At 32.4% G+C, this 12,459-nt stretch overlaps 1 protein-coding gene across 4 annotated transcripts in view; it reads left to right on the top strand.

The window, feature by feature from the left end:
- Positions 1-661: 661 nt before the first annotated feature.
- LOC148622897 (elongator complex protein 1-like) overlaps positions 662-12,459 on the top strand; it is a 35,284-nt gene continuing 23,486 nt past the window's right edge. For 3 of the 4 annotated variants that reach the window (XR_015920722.1, XM_088573195.1, XM_088573194.1), the window contains exons 1-10: positions 662-807; positions 4,673-4,853; positions 6,050-6,202; positions 6,631-6,712; positions 7,610-7,690; positions 8,074-8,159; positions 8,398-8,497; positions 8,925-9,015; positions 9,338-9,461; positions 10,714-10,804. Coding sequence is in view for 3 of the 4 variants with exons in the window: in XM_088573195.1 (XP_088429321.1) it covers positions 4,704-4,853; positions 6,050-6,202; positions 6,631-6,712; positions 7,610-7,690; positions 8,074-8,159; positions 8,398-8,497; positions 8,925-9,015; positions 9,338-9,461; positions 10,714-10,804 (958 nt within the window). In the remaining variant the exon portion in view is untranslated. Of the gene's footprint in view, positions 808-4,672; positions 4,854-6,049; positions 6,203-6,630; positions 6,713-7,609; positions 7,691-8,073; positions 8,160-8,397; positions 8,498-8,924; positions 9,016-9,337; positions 9,462-9,795; positions 9,958-10,713; positions 10,805-12,459 lie in introns of those variants that run through there. The other variant, XM_088573196.1, reaches the window with a different exon arrangement.

Genomic DNA, 12,459 nt, shown 5'->3' with positions numbered 1-12,459 from the left:
ATCGTGACATCGAGGGTGATATATCGTGTGATATATCGCTGCCATTGGGGTGATATATCGATATAAGTTAAATAAATATATATTTTTTAAATTGTATACAAACTAACTCTTACCAGTAGCAAAAAATAATTATAGTTCCTCTTAGTCTTACTAATGTTATGTGTGTTATCATTAATTGATCTAAAGAATTTACATGTATTGATGTAAGCGAAATTGAGTTGAAGCATTATATAAGTGTGTAGATATTCTTTTAAGAAATACACTTCGCCAATAAAGATATAACATTTTAATAATAGAAATTACATAACAAATGTGATATTTTTCCAGGCATGGGTTACAGACATTCTATCTTTCTAACATAAATTTTGCATAAAAAAATCCAAAAATCAGTGTTTTTAATCTGCTTTGGGTGTATTTTATGTTCATACCAAAATGTTTAGCTTTAAATAAACGTATATATACCATTTCATTATTTTAAAATTATTAGGCAGAAACATGTTGCACTGCCAGTGGTGGTTCATTGTAGTCTTCTATTGTTTAGGTTTCTGGTGGTTGGCTGCAGCAGATATTTATTAAATTATGAAAATGAACTATTTAGCAACAATATTCTTTTTATCGAAGAAGCACAAATGTATTTTGTAATTTAATTCATCAATAAATCATATTTTGAAACTTCTTCTTAATTTTTACTGCGGGATTTCAACATGTCAGCGCCTATGAAAATCATGTAACGTTTCGAAATAAAAACATGCAGACGAGATAAGCCCATGGTTGTGAGTTCGTACATGGATTTTAAAGCTCTATACGGTATTTATTGATAAGGTTTAGTATACTCTGTTCCCACTATATCGCAGGTCCCACTGTATCGCTGTATTAGGACATATAGGCTAGACTAGAGCCTAGATCATGAACATGGAAAAATGCACGTTTTCAGATTGACAGATATTTGTTTTGTTAGACCTAAGTCCAAAGACTAATAAAGCTGGTCGTATCGAACACGCTATTAGGGTTCTAGATCATTATTCAGTAAAATAAATAACCCTGAAATTACAACAATACATCATGAATTCATGTAAGTAATTCCAATTTCCAGTATCACAAATTATAAGTAGGTGTAACAACTTGCTGTCATACTATCATTAATAGAACACAGTTCACACTCTAGATATGTAATTAGAAAATAATGGCAATGAAAGTACTAAAATTTCCATGGTGGGTAAGGTTCTTGAGCAGCATGTGGAACAGCGAAAGAGAGACACACACCTTGCTGTCTCACAAGCGGTTGAAGGGTGATACTCCGCGGTATCGCTAAATCTCCAACTTTTTGTATGGCACATCGTTCTGACCCCAACCCAATATATCAATATCCAAATAAAAAAGAGGAGGGTTGCAGGGTCAGAGGAAATTCGGACTAGTTGCTGTTGGGTGTCTTCTGACCCAAAATATGCACTAACGTCTATATCACAGTTATGCAATAAACTTCTGAGAATATGAATTATTTCAAATGTATAGCTTTAAGATCGAACTTCCATTTTCGAGTATAATTTTAAAATCCACTCAGTTTTGTCTGACCAATCAGAACTGACCACAGAGAACTAAATCAAGTGTGACAATTAGCATTGTAAAGGCAGAAACTATTACAACCTGGCACAATGAAGTGTGACTGATCAAACAGCAAAGTGTGTGTCTCTCTTTGCTGTTCCTTTTGCTGCTCAAGAACCTCACCCACCTTGGAAAAGATGCAACCTCAACTATATTGTTCAAATCGAAGCATACTTTTCTAAGATAGGGAAGGCAATCATATTTCTGTCAAGTCAAAGTATGTCAGTTGTGTTTACGTCACAGGTTATGTGTAAAATATTTCTACCCTCCATGGAGGACTGTTTGTATTCCGACCCACTTAGTCTTAAGGCTTCTCTAAGTGTTTAAAAATATTGAATTTCTCGGTGCTCCCTTCTATAGGCAATAATATACTTACACCATATTAGGTCTATGATGAAATGTATAATTATTTATTCCTATCTGTTTGCTCTTAGGAGATATTCCTCATTGAAAATCAAACAGTTTCTATTGTATTTTGGTGTAATTTACAGAGTTGTCTCCCTTAATTTTGAATTCTACATTACACATACCTGCCAACTTTTGAAAGTCCCATATGGGTTTTGGCAGGATGTGTGAACAGACATTTTTGGGACATATTTTGCTAACTGCATGGGTTTTACTGTAGTAATATTAAAATAAGACAACAACTGTAGTATTAAAGGGCCTTTTTCAGTTGAACAACATGTGCATGCACTGTTTCAGATTGAAGTTTGTCAGTCCCTTATTCTGTTGGGTTCCTCCAAACCTAATTGGAATTCTGAAGTTAAAATTGAAGAAAATAAATGAGAAACTTTTATTTTCATTCAAGTATAATTCTACTTTTTCAAATTACATTAAGCACATCCTTCCTTCTTAATGTCAATTGAAGGGGAGCCAGTGTGTAGGGAACTTGTAAATGCTAAGTCCATGAGATCTCTGCCTTTAAGTTCCCATTCCGAAGAACAAGGATTATATGAAAGGTCACATGTTCCTTCCTGTTTACTATTACATTTTAAACTAAATAATAAAAAATAAAAAAAAATAAAAATATGTAGGCTTTTCAAACATGAATTGCAAAATAAATCCACTTTCCGAAGGCCTGTTTTTCCTCAGTTTAGAAAACAGTTAACTACCATTATACAGAGAGACCTCAGTATAAAGGTCCTGTGTCATGACTTACTAATTTGGGACTGTTATTTATTTTGGTATATTTTGATGGATCGCGTCTTCATTTTGTTTACATTGATATCTATACTATGAGAACCAGTATGTGACACCGTGTCTCAGTTTTCCATTCCTCATTAACCTCTGAATGTTTCTAGATGAGCAGAGGGTGCTTGCTCTACCTTGAACCATGTACCACGTATTGTAGTGCAATCAGGATTGCTCTTTTACTTTTGTTTATTTGTAGGTGTCTTTGGTTATTTCATGTTCTTTGATGTGTGTGTTTATTTTCGCTGTCTAGTCTTTTATATCTTTGCAATATATTCTTTTGAGTACTGCTAGAATTGTGGTTCCTTTGATAACTCAAACAATCTATTGTGACAACTGGTAGTCCTGATAATTATACCGTCTTTAGAGTCTTGTACTGATTGGGAATTACCAGTGCATTTATAGGGTTAAGTAAGAAGCATTTTTTATATCTGGATGATAACTTGAGGTGAAGTGATCACTTTAAAAATATACTACAAGGTGCCATTAACTCCCAAAAGAAGGATTTGATTGATTCCTGAGATTGTGAATTAATGTTACCATTTAGGAATCAGGGACCAAAATGGAACCACATCAATTCTTGTCAAATTCTGATCCTGTGTCAAATATCTAATTACAACTGAAATGCAAAGCTTTATTAAAGCTTGAATGGTGTATCCACATTTGTCCTAACTGTAAAAGGTATCTGACCCTTGTAATTGTATCAAGCTGTTCCCTGTGGAACATTTTATTATACCTCCCCTCTCCCCTCCTCCCACAACGCAAATGAAATTTAGGGGGTATTTAAGTTTCACCCTGTCTGTCTGTCTGTCTGTTGGACGGTCCATTCAACCGTCTGTCCGCTTGTCTCTCCAAAATATTTTCTTAGCAGCTTGCAGCATTATTATGAAACTTCGTTAAATGTTGTACACTCACATGGAGATATGCATATTGTCAGGAATTTATGTTTGGACAAAAATGGTAGAAATGACAGCTGTTGAACTCGGGTGTCTTTCAGCAAAACTCGGTCTCGTGCGTTTTCTGCAACATCTATTTAACAACTTGCAGGATTGTTATGAAACTTAATGGGGTGTTAGATTACTATATTGGGATGTGCATTTTGTCAGGAATTTATGTTTGGGAAAAAATTGTAAAAGTGACAGCTGTTTGATCTTAGGCCTTCATCAGCAAAACTTGCCAGTCTGATGTATTGTCCGCAACTCCTTCTCAACAACTTGCAGGATTGTTATGAAACTTAACAGGGTGTTTAATTATCATAATGTGATGTACATATTGTCGGGAATTTATGTTTAAAGTAAATTTGCAGTCATATTCTGTTATTGTGTAGTCAACCAAAATAAATAGCACTGAATGGGTGTTGTAGAAGTGGCAGTAAAATTGCTTGTCAAAAGTGTTCAGCTTATCCCCTAATAAAATTGTGTCCAATATGAATCATGTGTCCATATTGTTCCCCAAATTTGCAGGTTTCAACAGGCTACAGGGGTATTAGTCCTGTCAGGGGCAATGTCTAGTTTTGATTTATATTGTAGATTTCTTTGTAATACTAAAATTAGGAATTGCCTCTATTAATGTATTTAATGTGTATGCAATGTCAAGATGCAACATGTTTTGAATGAAGTAATCGTCCAGGGATGATTTGACTTCCTTTACTTTATTGAGTGGCACTGTTGAGTATTGTTTCAAATACAATTCTACAACTAGTGAATATGTACATGTACTTGTGAACGATGAGTAAAACAACTGGTAATTTCATGGGATTGAAGGTACATGTGTATACTGGTAAAGCATATCAATACACATTCTGGTCTTCAACTGATACGTTTTTGCAACAGAATTAAATTGTATATACTCAACAAATTCTAAAAATATTTTGTTTCAGTTTTTGCTTAAGAAGTTTTCTATATGACAAAATGAGGAACCTTGGACTTCTGTGTAATAAACAGTTACCTCCCATAACAAACTTGGAGAGTGTTCAGTGCAGTGCTGTGGATTATGATTCAGGGATATTGTATTGTGCTACTGCTACCACAATTGTTGGATTAAATCCAAAAGATGGCCAGGTATTTCGTAAAGTGTTTCATACTTTTTACTTGATCAAACCTATTACAATGTAAATGTTTATTTATATTGTATATGATTTTGTTTACCGGGATAGATACACTACAATATACAAGGTAACGGGATAATCATTTAGATATAAATAATTATATATATATGATAACCCATCAGTGTATGGAAGCAATTAAGTAGCAGTCTTAGTAGCTATTATGCAAATTCTGTAATATGTGATACACCCCCCAAAAAGCTATTTAGTCTTTTATTTTTGTTAACAAGTTGCTTTATAGGTCTATATGATTAATTATTCATCCCAATCTCTCTGCTCTTAGGAGATAGTTTACATAGAAAATCCAATAGTTTCTATGGTATTTTAGTTAAATTTACTGAGTTATCTTCCATAATTTTGAATTGAAATAATCATATTTATTTTTAGTACAAAATCAACCATATTTTTTTCGAGAGGAGGCAAGCAAAACAGACTCAATATCAATGAAAAAATATGCTTCAAGCATAAAATCAAAAGTTTAGTATTTGTCTTCTGTTGATACCTATGCATGTATGTACTTAGGAAAACATAAAACAATTGTTTAAGTTCATACATGTTCCTGTTAAACTTTTCATGCATTTGTGTGGAAATATATTTATAAAGGAGCACACAGTATTTGATATCATTATCGATACTAAATCTTTGAATAATTTTACTAAAATATTTGACAAAAATGCATGATGGCTGTATTATGAAAAATTCTCTAGGAAGAACCCTTTTTAAAATGGAGATTATTCATGATAAAATGTTGGTAGAAAAAAAAGCTTTAATATTATCAACATGATCAACAGCTATGATAAGGATAATCTGTTCTCAAAATGACTTTATCAAAACTTTTAATACAACCACAAAAAATTATGGTAATTTACCAGCAATGGTATTGTGTTGTTATTGTCCTTGTTATCCTTAGACAGTTGGTGTCTAAACAATAACTTGAATATATGGTATAAAATCTTCATGAAATTGTACCATATCTGGATTGATTTTGGTGGTTGTCACTTAAAGCACTTAGGTATAAGGGACCAAAAGGGACCAGAAACAAGCATTTGCATGATGTCCAGACAATAAAAATTTTAAACATGACTGTTTACCTTTAAAATTGTGCCACAAGGTAATACAAAAGCATTTTATTAAGAATCCATTGCATTTTAGGTTACCAGGGATGTTTCTATGGTAACAGATGGTTTCATGTCACCAGATGGCACAGGAAAAATTGTAGGAATCCAGTGTATACCTGATCAACAGTCTGTTTGTGTTGCTACAGATAATGGAAATTTGTTGGTCTGGAATATCATAGGTGGAGAGGTTTGTATACAGTGCAGAAAGTAATTTCAGTATTTTTTTTAACTTAATCCATAAAAATAACAGCAAACCTTAAATCAAGAGATTTGTTTAAGGTTTAAGTTTGGATGCCAAGAGAAAAAAAACTACTAAAAATAAACAACAATAGTAGCGGAGATGTTAAGGATGATATTGCTAGTGAGGTCATGCTGTTGATTTATTTGTTTTTTTTTAAATTCATCCACAACTGAGACAAGTGACCACCCAGGATTGTGAGCAGAAAGTACATGAATTTAATGCTTGTACATGTAAGTCATAAGTCTATTATAGGCTTTAGTGTTGTAACCTACCAATCAAACCTTACATCACAATATAAATTGTAGATTTGTTAAAGTAGTTATACTTGTATAATAGTCCTTTTGATTGATCATGTGAGTTTTGTCTTTTTGTAGTTGGAATGTGTTGGTAATGTTGAAAGTGGATTTACTGCTATGACCTGGAGTCCAGACATGGAATTATTAGTTCTAACTACAGGTGAAATTAGGGATGATTTTTTTTCTGCTTTTTAGCTGATTGAAATCCAGATATTACTGTTACGATTCTTTTTTTACTGTTTATTTATTTCTGATTTTACCAGTTTCCATTTTTTTTTTTTTATGACCTCATAAAATAATCCCTGAAAGATGAATAAACTATTGAATACTGTCCTGTGTAGGAGATAAAAAGACAAAAAAGCAAAGCTAAACAATATAATATAGTATAAAGAGAATGGATATAGTGAATATGTCACAGAGACACCCACCCTAAAATGTCTGCTCAAGGCCACCCACACAGGTCTTCAATGAAACCCGCACACCACACAACAGTCTGCAGCTGGCCCAAAAGCAACATTATACACAGGAGCAGCGAAATATATACCCCTTTAAGTTTGTTTAGACATCTTGACAGTTTTAAAGTATTTCATTAACAACAGACCCAATACTACACAATTTGATCTAACTTTATCTCTCCTGCTTATTCTGTAATGTACAATTGGGATGTCAAACAAATAAATGATAATCTACTTGTTGTATTTACTGATGTTAATGAACAATTTAGTGTTAAAGATCATAGTTGAAGATAAAAAAAATACTTACAACTTAAAAAAAACAAATACTTTCTTCAATGAAATACTTTTAAAAGCATTTCAAAGAAATAGCTACAAAACCTTAAAAAAAAAATACAATTGTATTCAAAAGAAAATACAATATGGTGTATTTAAATGTTATTAAATGTGCATACTGGTCTGTGAAGAGTAGGATTACAAGACTTTCTCATCTCTTCATGGACTTGTTCAACTATGAGTTACCAAGAAAAAGAACATTTCTAAAGTGATTGTAAATCTAATTTGAGCCCGCTGGTGATAGTTTATTTTTATTTCTATGTTTGAAGGACAAGATACAATGATAGTAATGACAAGAGACTTCGATCCAATCACAGAGAAAGCTCTTCATCCGGAGGATTTTGGATCAGGTATATTTTCTGATTCCATTTGGAACTAACTTTTTTTTAAATTGAATGGTGACTGTTCGTTTTAATTGATGTCACTCCATAAAATTCTCTTAAATGATGCAACTACATGTATTTAATGCTACAAAAAGGTGATAATATTATTGCATAATTTTTATTTCAAATTTTATGATCTTACGTGAAATAATTTCTTTTTTACTCTTGATTGTAATCAAAACCTTCTTTAATTATAATTTACATTTAATTGTGCAATTACACATCAAATTGATGTGATAAATGAAATTAATCAGCAAAAAATACAGAAAAATTCAAACCTTGAGGAAGAATATCAACAGTCCTAGATGATTTTCATGTGTACTATATTTTTTTTCATATTTCATTTATAGCTGAGTTTATTACTGTTGGATGGGGAAAGAAGGAAACACAGTTTCATGGATCTGTTGGTAAACAAGCAGCTACAGCCAAACCTGAGGTAAAAATAGACTCAGTTGTACCTACTACTAAATATCCACAAGCTAATAGACCATTCATATTATGATATTGAAGATAAATGGGGAAAAAGTTCTCATTATATACTTTATGCAACTATATTTTGATAAAAGTTTGTTTACAGTGTAATTGATGAAATGTTAGAGATATACTGTACATGTATTTAGGTATACACATCATTTGAAATGAGCTAAATCTTTGTGAAATTTGAATTCATATAGGATGAAAAACCAGCCTTGCCATGGGATGACAAGAGACCTCGCATTAGTTGGCGAGGTGATGGACAATATTTCGTAGTTAGTGCAATTTCTCCTATTACTGGTAAGATTCTTGAAACTGTTGATTGTATGTGTCTTGTTAAAGTTGAGTATAAAAGTCCTGTATGTTTTATTTCTGAATGATTTGAAAGAATTGATGTATTTTATTTTTATCCAGTGTGAGAACTCTCAACAATATGATACACTGTTTCTTGCATCAACTTGTCTACAAATAGAGTGATAAGGCATCTCAATACATAAATTAGTGACTGATTGGAGTAATTCGTGCATTCATTGTAGCATTAGTTCTTATTGTTCCCAATATTGTAGTCCTTAGGTAAATGTATTTATATATACATCAATGACAGACAGACACATATTCTATTAAGAATCACCATTTTGTGCATACAAATGACTTAAAAGTTGAGTAATAAAACACTTATGTACATTGTAGTGGTAATTTTCGCATTATGTGTATATACTTAATTTAGGAGCCAGAAAATTGAGGGTATGGAGTAGAGAATGTGAATTAGAAGCTACCAGTGAGAATGTGGATGGTGTTGAACAGGCTCTTAGCTGGAAGTAAGAATACTTAATTCTACTTACATACAACACTGAATTATACTGCATTTTGTTTTGATTGAACATATGTATTGTTGGATGAGGGTAACAAAAGTGATTTGAACATGAATGTTTTAAGTAGCAATAAAGCTAATAAGCATATTGACTTCACAGAAGAAGATACATTAATTCTATATCAAATATAGTTTTTTTTACCTGTTAATAATGGGTATTATCTAAATTCATAAGTTAGACAGATGATAAACATTGTATAACACTTGTCATTGTTTTTGTTGTGCTACCATAAGTAAATTTTGGGTAAATGAGAAATAACTATTTTTAGGCCTTCAGGAAGTCTGATTGCATCATCAATGAGAAAACCAAATAGACATGAGATTATATTTTTTGAAAAGAATGGACTCAGGCATGGGGAATTTACATTACCGTTTAGTGTCAAAGAAGTAAAGGTATGCTGTATTAGGATTTAGGTGATAAGTGACTTGAAACAAAATAATACAGACATCAAAAAAAAAAAAAGAAAGAACAATGAATGCTCACGTATATGTTTGTGGTTCAAGTTCTGTTGATGGAAAATCATCAGAATTTTTCCCATGTAGCCTGATGCAGCAAAAAGAGTTTGTGATGTAGAGGAATTGGATTTGTTCGAATACCTGCTTATTTGTCTATTTTTTTTTTTTTTTGTTGAGAAATGTTCAAAATCTAATCAAAGAACCTCTTATTTTCTAATTTTTAGCTCACCTGGCCAAAGGTGACAAAACTCTTCTCCTCTGAAACTACTTGACCAATTAAAACTGTACATGGTACGAATGTTCCTTGGGGTACCTGCATAGAACTGATGTGGGGATTTTTGATCCGTCAAAAAACATGGCTGCCTTTACTAAAAATAGAACACAGGGTCAGACGGTAGTTTTTCGCATATATCTCCAAAAATTCTGCCATAAGGTAAAAGTGTTTAGCATGATAAGATCTATCTGCGATCAAATTTTTGTTTTAATCTGTTAAGACATGTAGGAGTTGTTGCCCTTTTTCAAAGTTTTTTTGCTATTTTTAATATTTCTTTCAAAAGTCTTTCCCTCTGACACTACTTGACCAATTGGAACCAAACATGGTATGAATGTTCCTCGGGGTATCCTGCTTAGAACTCTTGTGGGGATTTTTGATCCATTGAAAAACATGGCCACTGTTTCTAAAAATATAACATAGGGGTCAGACAGTTGTTTTTGCATGTATTTCCAAAACCATTAGGTTTAGCCAAACTCTTTCAATTGCTGAAATGATCCTTATTATAAGGCCTTAGAAAGGCTTGAGGGTAAAAAGCTGTCAGATGACTCCTTGCAAGAGTTATTGCACTTGAAAGATGAAAAATGATCTTTTTTTTTTACAGTTTTCAGCCAATATCTTGAAAATTATAATGGATAGGAAGAAACTTTCAATTGCTGAAATGATCCTTATGATAAGTCCTACCAAATTCTTCTTGAATCAAAATTGTTGGACAACTCCTTGTTAAATTATTGCCCTTGAAAGACAGACTTTAACCAGATGAGAAATTCGGCCTCTTGGGAGCCTCTTGTTTTAAATTACATTCTTATAGCTATTGTTGTTCATAACTTAGATTTGTCCGAATAAAAGATGAAAAATAGCGTACAAGAAATGTAGTATTTGTAATTTTGGACTTCTAGTTTGTGAGTAACATTGTAGGTAAAGGAAGTTATGTGGAATACTGATTCTACTGTATTAGCTGTATGGTGTGAAGATTTGGAAATGTCATCATCTTCTAAGAAGGCATATGGTTAGTATAGGAAATAAATTTGTCAAGCATGTTTAATGTCCCAGTAATTTCAATATATGATTTAATAAATATCTAAATTATGTTTTCTTGGATGAATCAATTTGTGGCTTAAGAAATATGTAGTCTTGGTAAGAATCATGTAAATTCTGTAATGTGTGATACACCCCAAACAAAGCTGCACATTTTTATTTTTGTTATTAAGTTGCTCTTTAGGTTATAAGATGAAATGTATATTTATTTATTCCAATCTCTCTGCCCTTAGGCAATAATCCACATTGAAAATCCAACAATTTCTATTGAATTTTAGTGTCATTTATCTCCCTTAATTTTGATTTCTACAGTACATTCTATATAATTTTTATCTCCTAAGAACAAAGGTTGTATGAAAAGCCTCATGTTAATTTCTGTTTAATATGACATTTTAAATAAAATATCAAATATAAAAATATGTAGGCTTTCCAACCATGAATCACATTTTGCATGATTCTTATCTGGATTGCTACTTGATACATGTTTATATCTTTTGATTGTTTAGGTAACATTCTACAATCATCAGAGTAACAAGATTTAAATACAGTTTTTTTACCCTGCCACATGAAGTGCCTAGGTATTACATGTATGCGAATCTCTCCATAAAAGTTGCATGTCCCTTTGTTTGTCCCTCAATAGTTTCCAGATGATAACATTAGAATATATTGAAAGATCTTTTTTAATTATTAAGTGTCATAAAATACAGATCAAGTTTGAAATTCATTTCCACTAAAGTTATTGCCATATTACATTGTTTTTTGTTTTGTTTTTTGTTGTTTTGTTTTTTATAAAATTGAGTTATCTTTCTTTGAATATTAAAGAAGATAAGTTATGGTCTGTTTTTCCTGTTATGTTTGTACTCATGGATAATAAATACAACACAACATTTTAGGGTATCATGTAATGTCTCACTAGAAACCCAGTTATTGTGCTGAACTTATTACCTTTATTTTTCATTGAAAGAACACAGAGGACTGGTTTTAATGGAGAGTTAAAACACAAAATATTTACTTGTTTAAAATTACTTGAAATAAATTCATGCATGTATCTAGGGTTATTGTTGGCAATCATCTTTGAAAGTGTGTTGCACAAATGATCATTTAACAGTTGGGTTAGTCAGTGCAAGAATAATCAAGGGAACCAAGGTTATAGCGGTAATCAAAAGAATGCAATCCAGGGACAAAGACCAGACATGGAAAGCAGACATACACAATAAAGAGCATAAAGTAACTAAAATCATACGTACAAAGTAACAAAAGCAAATGAGCAACTTGGACTCCACTAAAAACTGGGAGTATGGACCAGGTGCACCGGTAGGGTAAGTGTCTTCTGCTTTTCTAGAAACACCTGCCGAGTTGCTCATAAAAAGTCAAGTCCGGGGTAGACAAATGAGGAAAGGAAAACTATGACCCATTGAATAAATCAGTTTTCATGGTGCAGATGGATACACCATAACGATCCACGAGTTCATAATGACGACCATAAAACTTCTGTAGTGATGACTTCAATCTTGTAGCAACATAACCCTGTTCCAGAAGCCTATTTGTTAGACTTCTAGCGCGATACAAAAAGTCTACGTAGTTTTGGCAAGCTCTGGCATAACGTATGAGTTGTAATATGAACAC

Source organism: Perna viridis, chromosome 3 (assembly GCF_037379345.1).
Source record: "Perna viridis isolate PV_CMFRI_1.1 ecotype Kerala chromosome 3, ASM3737934v1, whole genome shotgun sequence".
NCBI classification, from domain to species: Eukaryota; Metazoa; Mollusca; class Bivalvia; order Mytilida; family Mytilidae; genus Perna; species Perna viridis.
Note: the sequence above shows the minus strand (reverse complement) of the source record. Positions and strands in the feature narration are given on the sequence as shown.